General features: G+C 39.7%; 1 protein-coding gene across 2 annotated transcripts in view; it reads right to left on the bottom strand.

The window, feature by feature from the left end:
• vps50 (VPS50 EARP/GARPII complex subunit) overlaps window positions 1-23,222 on the bottom strand; it is a 109,565-nt gene that overhangs the window by 75,020 nt on the left and 11,323 nt on the right. For both annotated transcript variants that reach the window (XM_061058937.1, XM_061058936.1), the window contains exons 3-9: window positions 20,788-20,910; window positions 19,744-19,815; window positions 11,734-11,787; window positions 5,068-5,138; window positions 4,286-4,403; window positions 3,548-3,583; window positions 3,044-3,126 (exon numbers count right to left, since the gene is read on the bottom strand). In XM_061058937.1, the coding sequence (XP_060914920.1) occupies window positions 3,044-3,126; window positions 3,548-3,583; window positions 4,286-4,403; window positions 5,068-5,138; window positions 11,734-11,787; window positions 19,744-19,815; window positions 20,788-20,910 (557 nt within the window). The remainder of the gene's footprint in view (window positions 1-3,043; window positions 3,127-3,547; window positions 3,584-4,285; window positions 4,404-5,067; window positions 5,139-11,733; window positions 11,788-19,743; window positions 19,816-20,787; window positions 20,911-23,222) is intronic.

A 23,222-nucleotide genomic window follows, 5' to 3' on the forward strand; every position in this document is an offset into this window, starting at 1 on the left:
TGGGGATGGGGACAAAGAAAGGGCAAGCATGAAACAAAGCCATGTAGTGTGTAGAAAAGCAAAGCTACAAGGTTAAAATCAAAGTGCAGCAGACCAGCAACTTGCCGCTTAGGGAGGTTATAGCTGCAGTCAGAACTCCAGCAGCTTTTGGGCAGAGAGCCAGAAAACAATGTGCATGGTAATTCAGAGCAAGACAGATGTGTGATCAATGCACTGATGAAAAAATACAACGACACTGAGGAAGCTTCACTAGCATTTTTAAAAGGAAAGCATTGGTGCAAAGAGCAAATGGATTTCTGCCTAAGACATTGTGTTACATTAGCCATCAGGACTACAGTGACACAAATGCTCATGGAAAGTGGGAGTGTTTGGTTTTATTATGATCACAATCACATTCCCTCATTCATAGGCCAGTTGTGACAGGTAGTAGTTACAATATGTGTAAATGTGGCACATCATTGTATCCACTGTCCCAGGAACATTGATTGATGATTGATGATTTTGAAAAAAACAGTCAAGAATTGACCATTGAAATGAAGAAAATGAACCTATCCAATTCTAAAGTATTTCATTTATAAAAAAAAATGTTACTCTCTGTCAGTCTAACTCTATTCTTCCGGTATTTCCTTTTCTTTGAATTTTGATTATTGAACAGCTTTTGGCTGGGAACCAGTGGTTTTAAGACATTTTGACATTCTAGTCTATGAGAGAATACCAGCAATACAATCTGTGTCTAAGTGTATAAACCGAGTGTAGTGACTGACCACTGGTGGGAGTGAGAGCGGGGAAGCTGAGGGCAGCGGCTGCCTCTAAACTATGACACACCTGTAGCAGTAAATAACAAGAGGATCCCTCAAGAATCACCCACAAAACACCAGTGTTAAAGGAAAACAATGTGAAATTAGGTGTAAATGCTTATTTATGATTAAAGCAGATTTTAACTGTGAGCCAGTGGGACATAAAAACATGCCTGTAATAATGTTGAATCCTGCATTAAGGTCAAACCAATGACTCTACCTTTTCAACACTGATGGGTACACAGTACCCAATAAAGGAGCTGCACATGGATTTGAACAAATAGTATTTTCTAGCCGGCAGGAGCTCAGTCTGTAGGGACTTGGGTTGGGAACTGGAGGGTTGCCTGTTCAAGTCCCATTTCCGACCAAGTCTGGAAATTGGTCCTGAACACTGCTGAGGTGCCCTTGAGCAAGGCTCAGGAGCGCTAGCTTTGGGCAGCCCCCTCACTCTGACATCTCTCTCTCCATTAGTGCCTGTCCATAGGATCCTGTTTCTGCATGTCTGTGTATTTCAGCCTGTGTGTGTAGCACATTCAACAACAAAGTGTAAAATTGGAAGTATATCTTCTTCTATTGATCACCATTTTCAAGATGTCAGAGGATAACTAGGAAAGCTTCATAAGCTGGGGCCCCATTACTGCTATGTAGTGGATGATGTTAATGTTGCTGGTTATATGAACTCATTATGTCTTGCACATGCTTCATGATGAATGTGTTATAAAAGTAAGTTTAATTATCACTATGAAAACATTTTAGAAAGTGTTAATAATGCCTTCAAGGTTGGAAAAATATTAAGAACTTGATTCAAACATCTTGTCTCAAAAGACAGAGATGATTTTCTGTTTTTTTTTGTCAAGAGGATGGTTTGAAAAAGGGGAGGGGAAACGAAGAAAAATTCAGACCCACTATACAAAGGCATCTTTTAGTCTGTTCTAAGTATCCAAGGGAATTTGTTGGCACGCCATGTACATGCCAGTGTAACTCGAGACTCAATCGAACAGACTTGCAACCCATCCGAAAAATAAAGCATGTGACAGTTATGTGACTGTCACATGTAGGCTGCCAAGCTGGGTAGCATAAATGTCAAAACAATGCTCCTTTATACAATCATCTTTAAAAAAAAAACTGCCTTCTATTACATCATTTGTGATTAGCACAATGGACTGTCCATCTAACAAAGGGGGCGCAGTCTCTTGAGTTTGTACATTTGTGTGGTTCCAACTTAGCTTAGCTTAGAACTGTTAATTTCACAGAGTCAGTTTGAAATGGGACTGACTCTTCTGGTTCTCTCCTCCACAACTAGACCAGGACACATTCTGCCATGTATGAAAAAACAGCGAACATTAACCCAAAACATTGTGTAAGGTTGGCATGTGTTGGTAACCGAATACTTAAGAATGAACAAAGTGGAGTGTCATTCTCACACTCCACTTTGTTCAGTATTCTGTCTGAGTCTGTGCATTGTGCGACAAGAAAAGGGAGGAAGCCAACAATGACATGCATCCCCAATCGATTCTTAATCAATACATAAAATGCTGCGGTGTTGGACGTGCCTAATGCGAGAAATGGAGCACAATTACAAAGGAAATGAAAGTAAGATAATGGGCCCTCTGTGGAGAGAAGAGGGTTTACAATATACAGCCATGTGTCTGAATTGTTACAACAAAAAAGGAATGGGCTCTTTCTATATATTTTATAACTGGACACCGTTTAATACAACTGAAGGCTTTCACAATCAGTACTATGGTAAAATCTCGCAGTTGCTTTCAAAGGAATTCCAATCATGTGCTCATTTTTTTCCAAAATAACAACCAACTCACAATGTTAGCATATAGAAAAAAAAATGATTTGACATCATAAACACTGTAATAGCAGAAAAACAAGGCAATGACAATGAGCAAAATAAGTGATTGTAAAACGCCTCTTAACCTCCCTTTTGTGTGACAAAAAAAAAGTCTCTCATTTAACCTTGAAAATAAGTCAAATTTGACCCGGACACAATAGAAGGACTTCTCAGAGCAAAGCAATTACAATCCAACACAGGGTCGCCATTTTTGAAAGAGACCAATTATTCCCTATTTTCTAAGAAGAGTTGACATCGGATGATTTCAGACTGGCACTTCTCGATGCAGTCGTGTTTTAATCTAAAGAGGTCAGAGAACTTTCCATCCTGCCACAGAAAATGAGACCATGGTTGTTCCCATTTGGATTATGAGTAATAAATATTTTTGAGGGATCTACTTTACCTGATGCAGCTGTAGTGTTTGAAGGTGCTGGCAGCCTTTTGACATTCCAGACAGAGCTGGATTGCACCTGGATAGTCTTCCTCCTTCAGTAACAGAGCAGTGAGGTCATTTGCAAGCATGCAGGAAATATTGTGTACAATGTAGAACCAAAATACAGTAGAATCTGTCTAATTCTATCACAAAATCATTCAAAGGTAACACATTACCATACAGAAAGTTACCTTGATTACTATGAATGAAGCAGTGGTATGTGTGACTTCTCCTGTTTTGTTTTATCCAGATTGATATATCTTAAAAATCATTGTTTCACATACTTGCATAACATTTAACCATACTATGTGCTGCAGCTGACCTTCACAATAGTATTATATTACTATTATATAGAATAATAATATTCAATAGATGAGCATTTGTCAGTGCAGAATCCCTCCTAATGTTTGACCTTTAAGTCAGCTATAAGCAAATCTGCATGTGTGTCAGTGTGTGTGGAGAGGATCACAATACCTCAAGCATCTCGCTGAGTCGTACATCTGTTCTTTGCTGTGAGGGGAAGAAAGAGAAGAGGAAGGCTTGGGTGCAGCATAAATTAACCAACAGGTCAAACTTACATTTTAGAGGTTAGTTGACATAGGGCTGTCTTTTAAAACGGTCCTCTTGAAAATGACTGGAGTGGAAGACCGCAATGTGCCCAGTGACAGTTTATCTCCTAGTTAATCTAATATATACAAAATGTTGTCCTATCAGGTTTTATACTGGGTACTATTTTATATATATGTGTGTAGCATGTCACAGAGTGATTAAACATGGGTCCAGTCTGAGGGATTTTGTTATGGAAAAAAGGCATTATTGAAAACAAAGGATTTACTCTGAATAAATCAAGTGTGAATTATGCTGCAGGTAAGAATCAAACCTACATCAAGTAAATAATTGTTAAATGTGGTAAAGAAAGGTTTGGTAATAAACATCAGTACCCAGTTTTTACACTATTAATTCAAATAATAGCTTGTACAGCACCAATTATGTAATCAAATATGACGCTGGATGGTGAAACAATTTGTGTAGACATGGCTCTCCTGCCGGCAGGTAGTAATTTGATGTCAGGAGTGAACTGAACTAATTAGAATAATAACACATGTAGTGCTCTAGCCAAAAGGACTAGAGGGGAAAATTACTGGTGTCCTTTCACACTCCAGCTAGTTGCTGTGAGAAACAAATACATCTAAAAATATGTTAAAGTCTTACCAGCGTCTTGATGGTCCTTAGTGACTTCAGCAGGCCTGTCAGTAGCTGTCGTCTCCTCTGATTGGCTAATAGACCCAGGCTGGCTTCTGTGAATCCCTCCTTTGAGACGCTTAGTTGCCTTTACACAAGACATTACAGAGCAGGAAACAGTTGGCATTACTGTCAACTGCAACTGGAGTTTCATGGACGTATATGACAATATTGGAATAGTATTTAGCCAAGTACTTAGCTTGACATTTGTAGCTTTAAATTAACACTTAAGCCTTTCCATATGGACCCACAGTGTGATGTTGACACTGCTGTTTTTGCTCCAGTTTTATTTCTGGTAACACCAGCAGACTATTTTACTGCCTAACAATAAAATATATTTGGGCAAATCATTGGTATGAATATCTTGAGCATTTCACTTATATTACATTCACCAAAATTTGTATTTTCATTCTCAAACAGAATCACATAAGACAGTAAACATTAAACCTGTATTACTTTAAATACTACAATATGTCTCAAAATTATACAACAACACTACTATTCATACCAAATGTAAGGTACACTTAAACACATTTAATGCATCAATCCCAAAACTTAACCTATAAAGAAAGATATTGCAGAACACATCAAACGAGCAAACGAGTGTGTTTGTATGATGCTTGTGAGTTGACGGAGAATCTACAAGGTAGGGCTGTTACCATGGTTGTGAGAAAGGCACTTAGTATGTAAATGGCTTATTTCAGCAGCTATTTCATTTCGTGAACAGATAGTGTATAATGTAACTCTATTACCTCCTTGCATTAGTGCAAATGACTGCTGCCAGCTGCAGGTTAGTCTGTAATGCTGTCACTCGCTCCAGCTCCTGTGAGGAAGGAGAATGACAGTAAATAAGACAAAGCAGCATACTGTATCTGTACAGACAGTTACAACATTTCAAAGTTAATGTTTGATTTCCAAAAGAAGGGTGTACTATGTTGTACCTAAACTGCTCAAATATCGATTGAGTGCTAAGAAACAGCCTCAGAAAGCTATTCTATAACGCTAGTGGCCTGTAAAATCCCAATGATTCGTCTATATTGTTACACTGGTTCATTTGCAGTGCTGTCAGCCAAATATGCGAGTTATTATACCATTTGCTGCATAAAATCACTTTCTGCACAATGTACTGCAACACACACAAACACACAGGGAAACATATATCAGAGAAGTCTTGAGTGAAAGGCATCCTGCTGTGAGCATTTCATGAAGATAGATGTAACAGATGATGCTAATATGGTATGGCGGTGTTCTGTAGTTCTAGAGGAAGATGTTCAGAATACAAAGAAAATCACAGAAAAGCCTCCTTTCTTCTGAGCTTTGAGATTTAGAGAAGGATCAATGAGCACTTTGCTCTGAGAGTTCAGCCATTATGCCACTTCAATGACCTCCGTAAAGAATGAATACACCCTCAGCCAAAGCAGGAACAAAAAGAAAAGTGCTATACTTTTCAACCGCTCTTTTTCTCTCCTTGATTTGATGTTCTTGATCTCACAGATTCCATGCCTGAGGTACAGGATCCTTGTTCTGTGACCTTATTTGGTTCATGTTTAATCAAACATCCGCATAAACAGTCCAGAGTTCCCACTATTTCATAACACAGACAGACCACAACCTTTCATATACAGAATGAAGTCTAGGGGAGATTAATTTTAAACGGTCATAAAAAAAACAACAACATCCCAGTGGCACTTCAGCTGTGCATATGAGATCAATGATCCCATTCATACCAATCAGCCCTCATGATCTTGAGTGTTGACGGGGCCCTTTACAAGCCCACAGAACAGTTTGCAGGGATTGATTCAATAACCAGACTTGTCTCTGAGGGGACAAACACCGTGTGACTCTTTCTGCTCAGGGCTTAGGAAGTGAGGACTTCTATGCTCTGATACGAATTCTGATGAAAACACCTGATTAAGATTATTTTTAAAGATAAGACTCAAATTGTTCAATAAGGAAAACTTTTGTTAAGAAATATATTTTGGGGAAATTTATTTTGCTTATTTCCTGATAGCTTGATTACAAATTGCACCTTTGTTGTCAATTATGTTGACAACAACGGTGACCTCTCCAAAACACCTCACTGTGTGCCCAACAATGGAAAAGCTCTGACCTGCTGTGAGTTGTTACACTGCAGGAAGTGTTATTAACACGTTAAAGATTATTATGGTAACCAGACCAAAAAGTCGCCTTATATCTGCTGCCGCGACAAGATATGTTACCACTGTAAAATTACAGATTTCTCTGGCTTTGATAACTGTTGGAAATATTTGAGGTAATGAATGTACTCAATATATATATAAAACATAGGCTTAGTCAATTTGTAATTAATTTAGATATTTGAATGTAAACATTGTCATAAAATTCTACATACGATAGCTGAAGGATTTTTTTCATGCCCCTGTACCTTTGCTAAATGTAGCTAAGTGCTGTGCTCATGATGGATTAACGTTGGGTCTTTGTAACATAGCACTGCGTTAAGTCTTTTTCACCTGTTCTTTTATAACATAAGAATGAGGTACTTACCTGCTTTTTGAGATAACATTTGTTATGAATTGGTGCTATACAGATAAAGATTGATTGAGATTGATCAACATATCCCATAAAACCAGGATAACATAATTTATACGTTTTCATAAACTGATGGTTTTAATTATCCCTGATTTTAGGAGGTGCTGTAGCAGCACCCTTACAGGGCCAAATAAGCTCCCCCCCCCCCCGTTTAAAGCCTTTATGCTAAGCTAACCCTACGCGACTGATAGTTGTAGCTTCAGATTTAGCCTACATATATGAGAGAAGTATCAAGATTGTCATATGCTTTTGGCAAAAGGGCAAATAAAAGTACTCTTTTTTTTTTAAACATGTTGAGGAAAATATCAACACGGTGCTCTACTTTGCTGCTTTTACATCTTGTAAACCATTTAATGGCAACTGACCATGCAGCCTTTGCATATCTACACAGAAAATGTTTCTTAAGCTCTGGTTAGAAACGTTTATGCATGTATGAGAGAGTGCCATGGAGGCTTTGGTACACGCAAACCGACATTAAAATGTGTCCTCAGAATATGCCCTTGCACCCTGTCTCAGTGGGAACCAGCTGGGGTCGGGCTGACTCACCAGGTCTAGCTGAGGAATAATTTAGAGTCTGAATCCGGCAGATTGAGTCACATATTGGGAGCAGTGCTGCAACACCAGTGCAAAAAGTTCACAGGGGAGGGGGATTATCATTTTCTCAGACAAAAAAAAAACCCTCTTCCAATATTTCTCTTGGAAAGTCGGAGTTAAAGAGTGATTGACGTGTAAATCTTTGCACAGTACTCAAAGTACCCAAATAAGTGCTAAGATTCAGTTAAGAAGAAACGATAAGCTGTTTCTTTCCAACAAAACCACATTTTTTTCTTCACCAGACGGCCACACACAGTCGGGAACTCTCTAACCATTTCTATGTAATAGCGTGTATTATCACACATGTACTGGACACAGCGGTTGTGCAAACACTTCGTCCATGAGGTAATGTGCTGTGAAAATACTGTTTTCAGTTATGTGCACAACAAAGGAAAAGGCAAAAAACAGCTTGATTACACACATGCAGCTTCAAACAGAATCTCATACACGAACAAGCACACGAGGTCTACATACTGAGCGCTCAGTATGTTGCCTGAGGCTCACATTTGTTGCTATACAACTGTTCTGAGCTGTCTGTAAGCCACAGTTAACCTGACAGACACAGAGCTCAATCAGCTTAGCGTGTGAGGGGAAATGCAATAACTGTGTACAGTATAAGGCTGGGACAAGTGGTCAGTCAGTCTCGGGTTGACGAAGGGGTTAAAGAGCTTGGATGCATTACTAGGATTCACTTAAATCCAATACCTGGAAGAGAGAAAGCCAAAGAACAACCCAGAAATGTAGGGATAGAGCAGATCTGTGTACTGTAAACATGAAGGTGATCAATTAAACTATACGACCGACTCCTAGTGTTCACAAACATAGGAGCTGGAGTGGGAAGTGAAGGTCATTCAGAAGGAGATGTTTTGGTCACAAGGGATTTTTTTCCAAGTTTTTTTTTATTCATATATTCATAAGAGGTCGTCCAGTTAACCCTCCTTCACATTGACTATGGACTAACTCCCTGTTCCCCAAGCTGCCAGAGCCTACACATTCTTATGAAGCCTTTTCGGGTTAAGCCTAAAACATGTTTTTCTGTTAAATTCCCGGTGAGGAACTTTGGCTTAATGCCGATTTTGGTGTCCCCTGTGGACATAGCAGTATGACTCATCTCTTTACTGATTTATAATGTGCACTTGTATGTAATATTTTTATCTAATCCTGCTTTCTTTCAACAGCAAAACTGCTATTGTAGTCCTGAAGAGCTATCAGAATTAATTTCAGTCCTTTTCATAACAAGCAAAAACCTCAAAGAAGCTTTAAGTAAATTGGAAACACAAATAATGGGATTCACAGTTGTATCCATCTTTTACATAAAGGATCCTTATCCACATTCATACACAACAGCTAAAAGCTCTACGTAGTTGGGACCATGGCTGCACAGATTTATTAAAAGTGCTTTTGCCTGACAGTATCCAGTCTCCCAGTGAGACAGGCTGAAGGCCCCCCTGTGTAATCAGCAAGTAAGACCGCTAAGATTAACAATCTCTTTCAGAGAAATTGACTGGGGAACACAATCAAAAGCACCAGCAGTGTTTCCAGTGGAAAATAATTGAATACCAGTCCACAAGACCACATTGGTGTTAAATGACCTATAGTCAGGGCTACCTGGCGCAAAGTCATGTTGTGGTCACTCAATTCTGTACTGGCAGTCACTGGCAGTTTTATTTCAAATTGTCCCAATGTGTGTTTCATTGATTGGCAATCTAAAGTAACAGGATTTTACATTAATTTAACTCAATGGTGGCAGAGGCTATGCCCACTGATGAAAGCCCTCACATATCCTCTAAAACTAAAGGATGAACACTGGGTGTCAATCAGAGAATGCATTATACAGGTAGGATGGGGGGGGGGGGGTTGATTGTATTTGGATGAGAGGATGGATACACATTGCTACACCTCAATCCTGATTAACTTGTCACTGTAGCAATATCAATACAAGTTAAGCCAAAACACATGTTGCTTTATAGCTTATTTTTTTTTATCAAAGAGGATCATTCAGAAAAGTGAACTGGGACGGATGGATGGATGGATGAATGGAGGGATGGAAGAATGGAGGGATGGATGGGTGGATGAATGGAGGGATGGATGGATGGATGGATGAATGGATGGATGGCTAGGTGGATGGATGGATGGATGGATGGATGGATGGATGGATGGATAGTTTTGCATTGACTTATCGTTTCATTCTGGGAGGCTATGGCCACTTCTTATATTAAATTTATGGTGCGGACCCCCTCTCTAAGGCAGATGAAGTAATGTAACTGGTAAGTAATGTAATTGTACGAGGATCAAATTCAGGGGTATGTATGAAAAAGGAGAACAATGTATAGGCTGCTAGAAAATAACCAATAGTTATTTGAATTCAAAGTTGTAAATCAATGACCAAAAATGGCTCAGGCGTTCATGTAACTTTGCACAAGAGGAAGACTGATCACAGTTTGACCCTTTCTGAGGGCAACAGTGATTACACACATGCCCCAAACGGGAGGAGGGATGGTCACTACACAGAGAGCTATGAGTCAGAGCAGGCTCTTAGCAAGCCATCATTTCAAGCTCTGAGGCACGAGCGTATGTGTCTGTACAATTTATGTCCACTGATGTGTTATGCTTGGTATGCAAGCACTGCTGTATCATGCCCTTTGGCTGTGTTTTTCTGCAGCAAATGTAGTATCTGTGTACATGTTTGATGATCACAAAGCGGATATACGATATAAGAGGACTCAGAAAAGAAAAGATGTGGAGGAGAAGAGCGATGAAACTCCTCAAGTACATTGCAGTAAACAGGACAGTGAGAGGAGCCTAAAACATTTTTCACTTTATCTTCCAGGAAGAAAGATAGGGTACACATGTTATGGTAGGTACTTCAAAATTCAAGAATAACATACCAAGTGTGCCATGCTGTTTTTTTTTTTTATCTCCGAATACTAGGACCTGATATTTAACTGTCCTTCTTGCTGTTAAATAAATGCAGTGGATGTAGACAACAGAATGCTCTCTGAACTCTATTTTTATAGATTCTATACCAAGTGAATATGGGCAGAAAGGGGTCAATGGAGATGCTTCAAAAAAATCCCTGGCAACATCTACTAATAAGCCCTGCTGTCATTTTGACTCTACCGTTGCAGAGGGGAGTCGCAGAAATAATGATCAATTTGCTATTCATAGATTGACCTTCAGATGGCTTAACAATGATGATAATTTCACTGCAATTTCACTACATCCCAAATTTGTTAAAGCTGTCAGTCATCCGATGAGTCTCTGTGGGATTTAAGACTCACTTACTCGACAATCATTCGACAGACTCTTCAAAAGTGATATATGTAATTGGGTGAGTGAAGCTTGGTTGCTGAATCAAATAAATCAAAAGACAAACTCAATCAAATCCAACAGGCGCACAAAGATGTATATTTTCAGCGCACACAGAACTTTGATCTTCTGCCAAATCACATTGATCCAGCAACAAAGTGCATGAAATGTACACAGACATCTTTACACATCTAAAGAAAGATACCACAGATTCTACTACTGGCTTCAGCCGCTGCACCAGCATCTGGATGAAGTTCGATTTGTTAACAAGCGTTTATATTCCGGATTACAAAATCTCCAGAAAAAGTAGCTCATGTTATTCTCTTCCTTTTTTATGTTGCAGGTGTTTCAGGTAACCACTCTTAACTCATGGAGTTAATGTTTGGAGGGTCAAGAATGCTGCTGCTGCTGCTGCTGCTGCTGCTGCAAAGTGCATATCTTAAAAAGATGCCACGTATGAGATCACATCAGTATACTGATGTCAAATGAAACAGATGAACAGACCCAGCTGGAAGACTCAGTCTGACTCATCGTTACTAAAGCAAACGTGGTCCTCTGTGATTGTTCTCTATTGGATCTGACTGAGAATAGACTGAAGAGAAAGTGTAACTCATTTGCTTCATTTCAGTTTAGTGCAACATCACAAGGCAATGAAAGAGGGAATTTTATCGACTTGGTTTTATTTCTTTATTTCCTTATCTTTGGAGTCAAATTTCCTATTGCAGCCTATTTTGGCAGTCAGAAAAAAAACTCAAACATGAATGAATCCAGAGACACACTGAAAGCATCAAAACACCTTGATGTCTAAGTAATAATTTGGGAGAAGATACCATAAATAAAAAGCTACTATATCTTAAAATAAAAAAATGTAAGACAAGTGGCTTTGCAAAGAAAAAAAAAGAAAAATGCTTGTGTTAAGTGGCCGTGACTCGACACTGCAAGCTTACCTTGACATAAGCAGGCTGTTTCTCCAAAATGAGATCTGCAACCTTTTTTGAAACCTACATATGGAGAGAGGAGAGAGAGAGAGAATGTTAAGAAGGCAAACAGTGAAAAAAGATGTAAAAATAAATGTTGATGTTATTCTCAAATATATACCAAGCAAAGCAGTTTGTGGTGAGTGCAATCTTGCTCTTGAGGACGGAGAAAGAATTACAATCAGTGTCTGAAAGCAATAAAGCCAGAGCCTTTTAGCAGAGTCACTGTTTTTCCTTTTCATTTCATTCCACTTCTGTCTAAATAGCATTACTCTTATTTCTTTCAGCGGTGACTCAGTTTCATCTGTTCCTCATTGTGATGTCTAATGTTTGTTCCTGTACTTTGTGTTCCTCTAGTGCGTCTTTGGATAGAATATGTTTATTAATCTGCATCAGCAATGCAGTCAAATTGACAACTGCCTTTGGTTTACCACATAACCTTAACATTGATACATTTGTGCATAATAATAACACTCACACACATTAAAAGTGTACTCCTTTGATATGGAATAGTACTTAAATACACCTATAAAAAACGGAAAGTCTCCCCCTTTTGGCATTAAGAGGTATTACACAAACACTATACGTTTTTTTTCTGAAGTGAGGAAAAAGCCATCTATTGCTTTTTTAATTTAATTTCCCTCTGATGCATTACAAGCTCTCCTTAAATGCATCTTTGGATATTTTTGGTCCAGTTGGGCCATTGCTGCAGTAGAGTAACACACTCCCTTGAGTTTGACAAACCAATCGTTATGAATGGATAGAAAACGCAACATTAATGGTGAGTCACAGGCAAGAGATTGAAAGACTCTCGTATATAATAATAAAATTGAGGATTTAGCTTGCATTGATGGCTTTAATCAGCCGTGTGTACATGCATTAGGTAAGGGCTTAAATTAACAGACTTTTATTCAAACATACTCCACCCTTAGGTTGATGGGAATTTAATAATAAATGTGTTATTTTGAAACCCAAGAGGAATTAACCCTAATGACTGGAGCCTGACCAATATGCAATACTTTTGTCTGAAACTGATAGTACTTTTAGGGCTAGGGGTTAGGATAACCATTGTGGAGGCCATGACAAACACTTGCGAGTACATCAGAAGATCTGTGATAGGCCCACATCGACCCGAGAACAAATCAGTCATCATAGCGTGTTATTTTCTGTGAATAAATCTAGGATGTGTCACTACAAATACTATGTTGTAAGAATGTAAAGCTCATTATAATGACCAAGGACAAACACTCATTCAGCAGATGTCCCCAGGCAACAACAACTTTCTCCCTCTCACAGTGAGCTACCTCTCTTCCATTTTTATCACCATGTAACCACACCCTTACACACCGTGCAGACATTTAACGGTTGGTTTATTGGTTTATTCAAAGTAGTGAGGAGGTGTTCATATCTGCTTGTAAACAGGAGGCCAAACTGGGGGCAGGGATGACTTCCCAGCATGTGACCAAGTGGGAACCTGGACAGATGGTGGAATCTGCCTTGCTAAAAAAAAAAACTGTACATTCCCCAGGAGAGACTGTCTCCGTCTTTTCACATTCATATGTGCAAATAAGATGCTGATAGAAAATAATGTCCGGCATTCAGAGTAAGTTAAAGAGCTTAGGGCGTTGTCACACCTTTAGTTCATTTTCTCCAGTCTGAATCATCAACAAATGTGTTGCATTTTTGAATAATTACTCCAAGTTTGGTCTGTGTTCACACGAGGACATTTACAAGCAGGCCAGAATGGATGAAGCGTGATGAAAACACTCTCTAGTTAGTTGGAATTTCTTGCAGGAAAAATCCTGGAGGTAAACAAAGACTTGGTGACTCCTGCCTGGCTGTGGCTGCTCCAAAGCCACTTTCCAATTTCAAAGTGGACAGACGACCACACGGATTCATGTGGGCTCTGGTCATCGGTTTGGTAATCACTCGTCAGTTTTTTTATTGTTTCGATTCATCACTGTAGGCAAAACTATACAGTTTGAAAATGAGGGGCAACTGAGGCCCTAAAACAATGTTGATGGACTGGAGTCGCCGAAGGGGATTATCAATACAGTTCAGCTGAAGGTGCACGTTAATCATCCTGAACCATGACCGGCTCATCCACCAAGATTGTTTCCATCAGGTTAGCCTTTGGTCTTTAACACGTTCAGCAATGATGAATGGAGATGGCCCATAGCGGTTGCTTCCTGCAGTTAGGTAGGATTGAGGTCAGTTCATGTTCGTTACTACAAACAAACTACACCAGAGTCTTAAAAAAAGTGGGCAGAGACCCACCTTTTCAAGCAGTCTCAGTTTAGTCCGCACAAGGGTTTGATTGACAGCTTTCCCACCAGTGCAGAGGAACCGCACTTACTGGGCAAACAGACTCAAGTTTGTTTTAACTGAACCAAACAGGTTAGGAGTGAAAACGCCTTTAGAGAAGGAAGTAAGAGAAAAAAAAAAATGTAATCAATGTGTTTAAAAGACAGGCCCTAAATCCATAATTCTCTCCAAAATGAGGCTGTAACACCGTTGAAGGGTAACCAGTGGACTACAACACACAACACTAAACTTTTTTTAAGGCGTAAAAGATTTCACAACATAATTCAAACCCAGCAGTGAGCTAAAAGACCATAGTCATTTGCACTCAGCTTGCTCTCACACACACAAATGGAGGCTGGTTGTGCAACAGTTTGTTATAAAGCAATCACAGTGCATGTAATTAGCAGATGGAGAGAGTGTTGTCCAAAACTATTGACTGACGACCAAAAATCTAAAAGTTAGGGAAACAATCAGACAAAGAGTGCAATTTTAGTTTCCATAGGGAAGCTAGGTTGCCCAGGAGAAAAATAAATAGAAAATAGCGGTCGCAGGAGAAGGCAGCTCACTCACTAAATCTAGTAAAGGCCAACCAAAATGAAAAAATGACAATAGTTTATCAAGCAATGCCTCAATATTAGTAAGTGGTCACTATAGATATGTGTGAGGCTTATAATAAATGTGTCTCACGAAGAACATGTTTGCTACTTGGCAAGTGTTTACTAAGATGTATTAGGCAATTAGAGCTAAATTAGCTAGTGTTAATTAGAGTTGGTAGCAGTGGAAAGTACCAGTCACAGTCAGCTAAGCAATGGTGAGGATGGTTCCTTGTAATTAAGAGAGCTAATGATAGAGAACTCAACATTTAAGGACTTTTGGTCATAATTACTGAATACCTTTTTGAGTGATCAATCTCTAAAATTTAAATCCAAACTGCTAAATGAAAATGAGTTTTCTACTTGAAAGTTCAGTGTGTCTTCTGTAGACTGACTGACTCATAAATGCCAGGGGTGCTCTGCAGGTGTGCATGTATGCCTCTTTTACACACTACCTGAAACTTCCTCAGCCCAGCAAGACATCACTCAAAGCCTGATTTAAACACAGGAAGAAATTTGGCAGCCAGGTCAGGGGTTTAGTCAAAGGTTGCATAAGCATTCATAACTTTTAAAATACTGCACAGAGGGAGAGAATTCATTATTGCTGCAGGAGGGAGAGTCATCTCTAGCTTTCGAGTTTCATTAAAAATTGAAAACGTTCACCCACATTATTAACATCGCCTCCTCAGACATCTCAGCAGCCTACATTCCTGGGAAGAAGACACTTTGAGGCGGAAAGGACGTGTTATGCAAAATGTTAGAAACTGCTTATGAGCTGTCCCTGAAGAGGCATTACGCACTGTGCACGCATCTAAAATTATATTCCTATTTTTTGTTCAATCTTACATCTTCAGATTCTATTTTAGGGTTTCATCTTTTGAGAAATAGTTGATCAGGTATTGGAAAGCCCTCAAAGGTATGAAAAAAACATGTCCACATTAATTAAGGCTTTCTAGTATCTGTGTGTTGATGTGCTGATTGGAGATGTATGACATTAATGCATAACCCAACTGTGTCTTTGGACGCTGACATTTTTGGATTTCTTCCTGCACAAAAAGTCAATTGGCCTTGACACAAGCGTCTGCAAGGCGCGTGTCAGAGATGCCAATTATGTTTGGAAACTGAGGCGGACACACAGGGCAGATTTTCTCATCTCCCATAGCAGAGAAAGTCAGAGAGAGGATATTTATCAATATGTGTCGACACAGCAGTTCACCCACAACTCCTCACAGCAGGGGGGGAAAACAAGTGGCAAACAGAGGAAGAAGTACATGGAGAACACATTGTAAAAAAGCGTATTGCTCTCACTTTAGTATCATCTAGTCACATCCCTGCTACACACACACACACACACACACACATATCTTTATCGAGCTGCTTTTCAGCTTCGCGAAAGCGTCACAGATAAAATGTGTGGAGAACTTGCACATCATCTGCCAGGGGAAAAGGCTGTCACACGACAGCCCCGTGGTGAGAACTTGAAAGCACCATTATCACTTCTTCAGAGTGCAATGCTCAATTTAACACATTGACACATCTCAGTGTCTGTACACTGAGAATATGTGTCCACTATAAAATCACATGTAGAAATGTTTTGCCTGTATAGACCGGCACTCTATAGGTGATGCAGGAGCCTTAAGGAGGACTTTTTTGCAGAACACTGTCAAGGGAATTCAGATTTTCTTGCAATTAATATTCAGCATCTGCTTTAAGCCATGCTCTGCTAATATATCTTTAACTTTTTCCTGTACTGAAATTTGGATTTGAATGAAAAGAAGCCTAAGAACTTCCCCCAAATCTACCTGATCATAAATAAAATAAATCAACAGACTCAGACGTTATTTTGACAACACAACAAATATTTTCAACAAACCTCTCCTTAACCTGTCAGTGACAGGTTACCAGTTAAGCCGTTCATATTTATGTAACAATTACATTTTTATGTAACATGTAACATCTCCATGTTAATACGCACATCAATTCCAAATATCTATCTAGTGTGTAAAGAGAAAATGGGAGTGATAGTTATAGAATGTTTTAGAGTAGAGAGTAGAGACAGTATTTGTTAGAAAAATACATTTTAATTTAAATTTGTGTTAAAAGATGCTCTATCCTTGTGATTATTCTAAACTTTTCTGGTAAACGTTTTCATGACGGACATCTATAGGATTGTGGGGCTTATTGAGAGAAAGTGGAAAACATATAGCAATAGAATTGCAGAGTATATATTTGGCTCATTAAAGCTTTGATCCTCCTTTTTTCCTCTCTCCTGCATTTCCTCTGTCCATGCTGGCCAGCGAGACAATGCTCTTTTTCAGCCTTGAAAATAAAAAGAAACATTTTCAAAGCGGGTGTTTAGTGAAGATATTTCATAGAAGCCTTGTGATATGGAGGTACACAAACAGAAACATATCTGCTGATTTTATGCCTGGCAGCACCAGGACCAATTACCATGGCTATTCCAACAAGGTGCCTGCAGGCCCACAGCCAGAGTGAGACAAAGACACACAAAGAAAGCAGGCATTTGTGCGAGTATGTTTGTGTACGCTTAGGCTTACACTCTAAGCCTGGAGCAAATTTACAGACAACTCTGTGGGCAACAGCAGAAAATGTCCAAATGCCCAAAGTGACATCAGGAGGGAGTGTCATATATGAAATATGAAACAGGAAAATATGTGAGGTAGGAGAGCAGAGGGGAAGAGGGAGACATCAGGTGTGCCAAAGTCCAGAAGCTTGTCAGGAAGTAGGGATAGTGGGCAAAATCTGCTCTGGACCGTGGGGATTGATGATGCAGGGACCAAAACATCTTCTTTCTCGCCCACGTGATTCTATAAATAGAGTTTGTTTACGGGGCAGCTCTCCAATCTGAAACTGCGAGTACCTGTCTGACCTGAAAAAGAGAGATATGTGTGGAAATGATCCTGCTGAGGCTGAAGGAGATTAGCTGCAGTCCTTAGTCTTTCTCCATGTAAATCTTTTGGTAGTTTAGTTGTTTCAGGGGAAGTTAAACTCACACACTCACTCTGTAGACTTGACTGGGGTTGCAGTTGCCAGGTAGGCAGACAGGCTCTTTGTGGCGCCAAGTAAATGTGTCTTTCTGAAATAATGTAGCAGCAAGCCCAGATATCCAAAGCTTTTATCTTAATGAAACAAACTTTTGGGTTTTATTATTATTATTATTATAGTTTCATATTGTACGTCTTCAATAGACATCAGTGTGTTTGTAAGCACTTCAGCTCGGACAGAAACTCAGAGGTGACCCTTCTTTCTCTGTAGTGGAACAAGGTGTCTCCACACATCAGATCTGCCCCTTGGACTCAAGTCATTCATACAAATCTCAAAGCCCAAAACGTTGGCTTTCAATAAAAAATGAAAATGCTACATCGCCATGTGTTTACATTTTTATTTGTATTTCTTCACATTACCTATTGTTATCCCGTTCTGTTCCTGGTATCAGCATTAACCAAGATAGAGGGCAACTTAGACACAAACTATGTATAAACTGATTCACAGGGCCAGCAACGTTGTGGGAGGTGGAGCTAGACTCTCTGACGGCAGTTTCATAGAGTAGGATGCTGTCTAACCCCCAGTTCACACATACTCCGTCAGCGCCGCGGTTTTGCTCCGTCGGACGGCTCGTGCCCATTCACACTGGATCCGTTTCTGGGACGTCAGCGCAGCAGAGCGCACCCATGACACATCACAGGAGAACTACAAGATCCCGCGGGAATAAAGAGAAAAATATGCAAACAACATGTTGCTTTGTCTTTATGAGGATGCATTGTTGTTAATTCGGTTCCTGTTTTGACGTAATGTTGATAAAGTGATGAAGAATACGATCACGAGTCCGTATATTGTGTTTTATTTTGAAATTGGCCGGATGCTCTGTGCGTTTCCTTGCCTGACTTCCTGTCCGGGCTATCATATTCTGTCCAACTTGACGCGTGCCTGCAGCGTACTCCGGTGAAAATAGACTCGCTGCGTATTTGAAACGGACCAGAGCGTAGTGCCGTTGGTAGCACGCTCCGGAGACGGACCGCAGCGCGCCCTGTGTGAACACAATGATTGACTAGAGTGGCAGCTAAGTACAACATGCTGACGGGCCGCGGCGTGCACGGAGTATGTGTGAATTGGGGGTAAGTTGCTCATTCCTGCCTGTGGTCATCACACTCTAACTCCTCAGTCCCGTTTCCCCCTTTACCCCTTCAACTTAGCCCTACCCCTACATTTTTCTCGTTCACGTGTAGGGGTATCCCGATTCTTGTTGCAGCGGAGGGGTAGGGTGAATTGTTAGGGCTGCTTAGCCCTTTAAAAGGAGATCAGTCGGAGACACACTAAAAACAGAGTCATCTCCCAGAATGCACTGCGCATCACCGGCAAAAATGACAACGGCAAAAGAGACGCACAAATTGTACACTGTGTATATTTATGTTTGTAAACATTATTTATATCTTTCAATTATCTGCACTTTCTACACAGTTTAATATTCTTACTCTCACTTGGTACTTTTTGCAAATTTTATGGTTTAATTTATTATTTCTATTATATTTTATTTTTGCATTCTTAAATGTATTTCTATATTTCCTACTGCTATATTGTATTTAAGAGCACCTATAACAACCCTGGGATTTGGTTGCACTTTAGTCATCCCATAGCAGTGCTACATTGATTATTTTGACTTTACTTGATTAGTTTTCATGATGTATAAACCTTTTTATTTCACTTAGAGAAAATATTCACATTAACGCCTTTAAATCTGTAACTCCTGACTTAAATCAGTAATGTAAACACTTTTAGATTCACAATATGGTCTTTATTAGCAGATCAAAATGTTGCATGTGTGGGGCGCCGGTAGAGTAGTGGCTGGTGTGTGCGCCCCATGAACAGGGGCTATGGTCCCAGGTTCAAACCCGACCTGTGTTTCCTTTCCTGCATGTCATTCCCCACTCTCTCTCTCTCTGATTTCAGACTCTATCCACTTTCCTATCTCTACAATAAAGGCACAAAAATCCCCAAAATAAACATTTAAAAAAGATATAAGTTGCAGGTGTGTGTGAGGGAGAGAAAGAGGGGAGAGGCTTACTGCTGCTTGTTGTTTCTTCAGTTTGTCTCTGTACTCTTCCAGCTCCTGCAGGTTGAGCTCAGGTGGGAGTTTCTATAATAATACAAAGAAATACAAACATTCAACCTCATTGTTTGTGTACAATACATCCTCCCACGCAGGTGAAAGTTGCAGAACCTTTTCTGCACACTAGTACATACACACAGTCATGTCATGCTTCTACACAGCTGCATGCTGCTTTTAAAATGTCTTTGTTTAGTGAAGTAAACTTGCTTCTACGTGTCTGTGGGACAGAATTTTAAAAAAAAAAGTTGTATTAATATTTAAAATTTAAACAGCAACTTCCGGTGCTCAGGGCCACAGAAGGGATTTAATTTATCTTGAGAAAGCTAATCTTCACTCCTGAGCATCTTAACGTTCAAAGATACCTCACCAAGCATTTCAAAGAGCTTTAGCTAGTTAAACTGGTGTGACTGAAGATAGTTGCAGTTCTCCCTCTATTAAAAGAAAACAAAAAAACTCTCCTCAATAAATACAGTCTGCGAGATCAGAAGTCAGATTAGTGAAAGAGGTAGAGGATGTTATTTAGTAAACAGCAAACAAACTCTGCAAGGGAAAGAAGATATTACAAATTCATGGCCCAAAGGATGATAGGTAATTACTTTCCCCTTGACTGAGAGTCTCATTTCAGATGGTGTAGCAATACCAAGATAAATCTAATGAGATTTTCACACCCTTCCTCTGTTGAGCGGATGCAATCCATCAATCTGGACGTCAACGGTACAGACACAGCGCGGTAGAAGTGGAGGAGACAGCAGCTCAGGTGAGAAAGAGCTTTAACTCTGCCAAACAGATGGGGTTCAAAGTGCAGGAAATCACTTTTACCCACGTAAGAGATTCAATGCTGCCGTTATCAGTAGCACCAAAATGTGGTGGGTGTGATGGAATTAATATTTCACTGAGGGGGGCGTGGGAACTTTGGAGCGAGTCTCTTGTCATCATTTAATGAGCGAATGGGGGTCTCTTTCAGTCAATAATGCTCATTCATACGGAGAGAAGTCTGACCTCCAGCTCGTGCTGCACCATGTCAAAGGAGTCGTTGGAGAAGTAGACCTCCTCGATGCTATCGATGATCTCCTGCTCCGCCTGGGGGTCGATGGGTTGCTCCCTCAGCTCCCGCAACTCCTCCTAAGAGAGGGTGAGACGGAAAGAGACAGGAACACCATTAAAGGATGACCTTGAAGTAGGCACTTAAGAAAACCCCCAGACAAAGTACTATAGCTCCAAAACAGAGAATTACATCATTTCCAAAGTAATGAAAGCAACAAGCAGTGGCTAGAAAAGCTTCAAGAGAATTACATCAGACAGAGAAAGAGAAATAGGGCAAAACAGGAAGTATTTAAGAGGAAAGGTGCCATGTGAAAGAACAACAAGCCTATTTCACCGATATCTACTTGAGAATCTTCTTAAATTCATACTTTAGAGAGTTTCTGAGAAAACACACTGAAGTCACACTGGATTGAAGAGAGGAGTAAAGAGACACCAGAAATGCCCAAATGAAAATCTTCAAGTCAGAAATAATTGAAGTGGTTCCAAATTGGATGTAGTGATGCTGGAAATTAAACCCAGACAGGCTGATTTAATCATAGGCAGTGTTTCCCCAGCCTCTCTTTTGGCCCACCACAGCAACGTGACTCACCACCCCAAAAGAGAAGGACAAAATATTTTATTCATGGAATTTTATCGAATATAGCATAAACGTCTTTTACATACTGTATTTTATCTAATTGTTTACTCCCGTGTTTTACAACAAACAACGTAAATCACGCTATAATTATAAAATGATGCACACCGGATGAAGTAAAAATAGTGAAATCTGGAGGAAACTAATGAGACAAAAACAACAGACACTGGCACACGTCTTGTATTTTTTTCAAAATCAAAACGCTTTGACAGAAGTCTACATATTTTCTAATAGCTGACGCTGTAAAATGTAATGATGGAACATATCACAGATTTCTTTGTTAATTAGGGTTTTTTTTAGATTGAATACTTGTTTTCATCAAATATTCTAACTTCAGTGTTTGTTTATGATTTAACATTTAGCAGTTAAGATCAAACTTTGCATGACTGATATAAAGGGTGCCACATTTTAAATAATGTATTAATACATTTGTAATATAGAACTACTAAATTAATAAAAACACAGTAAGACATCATTTCTGATTGTCATATAAGAGTGCTCTCCAGTGTTCTTAGATTTTGTTCAGAACATATCCCAGATAAGACAACTTTGGTAAATGTCAAACTCTTCTTAAAACCTGTGTAATCGAGTTCTAAGAACACATTTCTTCTGAAGGATTGTTGGTGAATAAGTTCCATTAAAGAGAGGAGAAAGAAGATCAGAGGAACATGAAGTGCATAGTTTAAGGACAAGGTCAAGAGTGGAGGACGAATGGAAGAAAGAGCAGAATAAGAATGAGGAAGGGAGCAAGGAAAAGAGGTGCTTTGGAGAGAGAAAAAAAGAAGGGAAGGAAATGTTTATTTCAGAGTTTGGAAGAAGATTGCGGCTTGTTTGGTTGGACAGCTTGTCATAGGGGATGGCAGGCAGCCTTGAGAGGAAAGACAAGAAGAAAGGAATGACAGAAAAAAGTGCACCAGAGATTCCCCCTTCTGAGCATCCCGGAGAAACATCAGAGCCTCATTGATTAACATGCTGTGCATCCGTCAAGGCTTATTGCTGCAGTCTTTTAGATGAAGGGTTTTAAACCCACATTCCTAATGAGCCAACATAGCCACAGGTCAATAACAAGGGAGGGGGTGACTGTGCCAGCAGTTTATAACAAGGAGAAGTTACTGAACAAAAAAATTGAAGTAGAACAAGACTCTCTAAAATAACTCCCTCAGCATTTACTACATTGTGCACTGCGTTTAACCCTACCATCTTATTTGGCAAAACAACTTCAGCTCTGTGGTGTGTCCTTGTTGTAATCAACAATAGTGCCAATATCATGTTCACTACTTTTTGCCAATCCATAGCCCTCTTCACACATACACTCCTGACATTTTCTCATAACTTCAGGACCCTCAGGCTATATTTCACACATTTTCACCTCACAGCAGGAGATTTAACTGTGCAAGAGGCACTTTCACAACTCAAAAGGTGACAATAGCCCTATACAGACTCAGGGGTTGACATTCAGTGTTTCCCCTAGGTTTACAGCGTTGGGGGGGTGGGGACAAGCCGACAAGCCGACATGCCGACACGACGACAGCAAGGAATCTTGGTGTTCATGTGTTACTTTTAATGACAGCTGTCCTTTTCTATCGGAAAGGTATCCTTAAATGACTTCTTTCCCTGATTTCCGACTCTATCCTATCCCTACAATAAAGGCACAAAAAGCCCAAAAATTAATCTTTAAAAAAAAAAAAAAAAGATTTCTTCCCTGCTGTCACTCTCGACTCTTCCGGTGATTTTTTTCCTTTGAATGCTGATTTAA

Source organism: Labrus mixtus, chromosome 16, assembly GCF_963584025.1.
Source record: "Labrus mixtus chromosome 16, fLabMix1.1, whole genome shotgun sequence".
NCBI classification, from domain to species: Eukaryota; Metazoa; Chordata; class Actinopteri; order Labriformes; family Labridae; genus Labrus; species Labrus mixtus.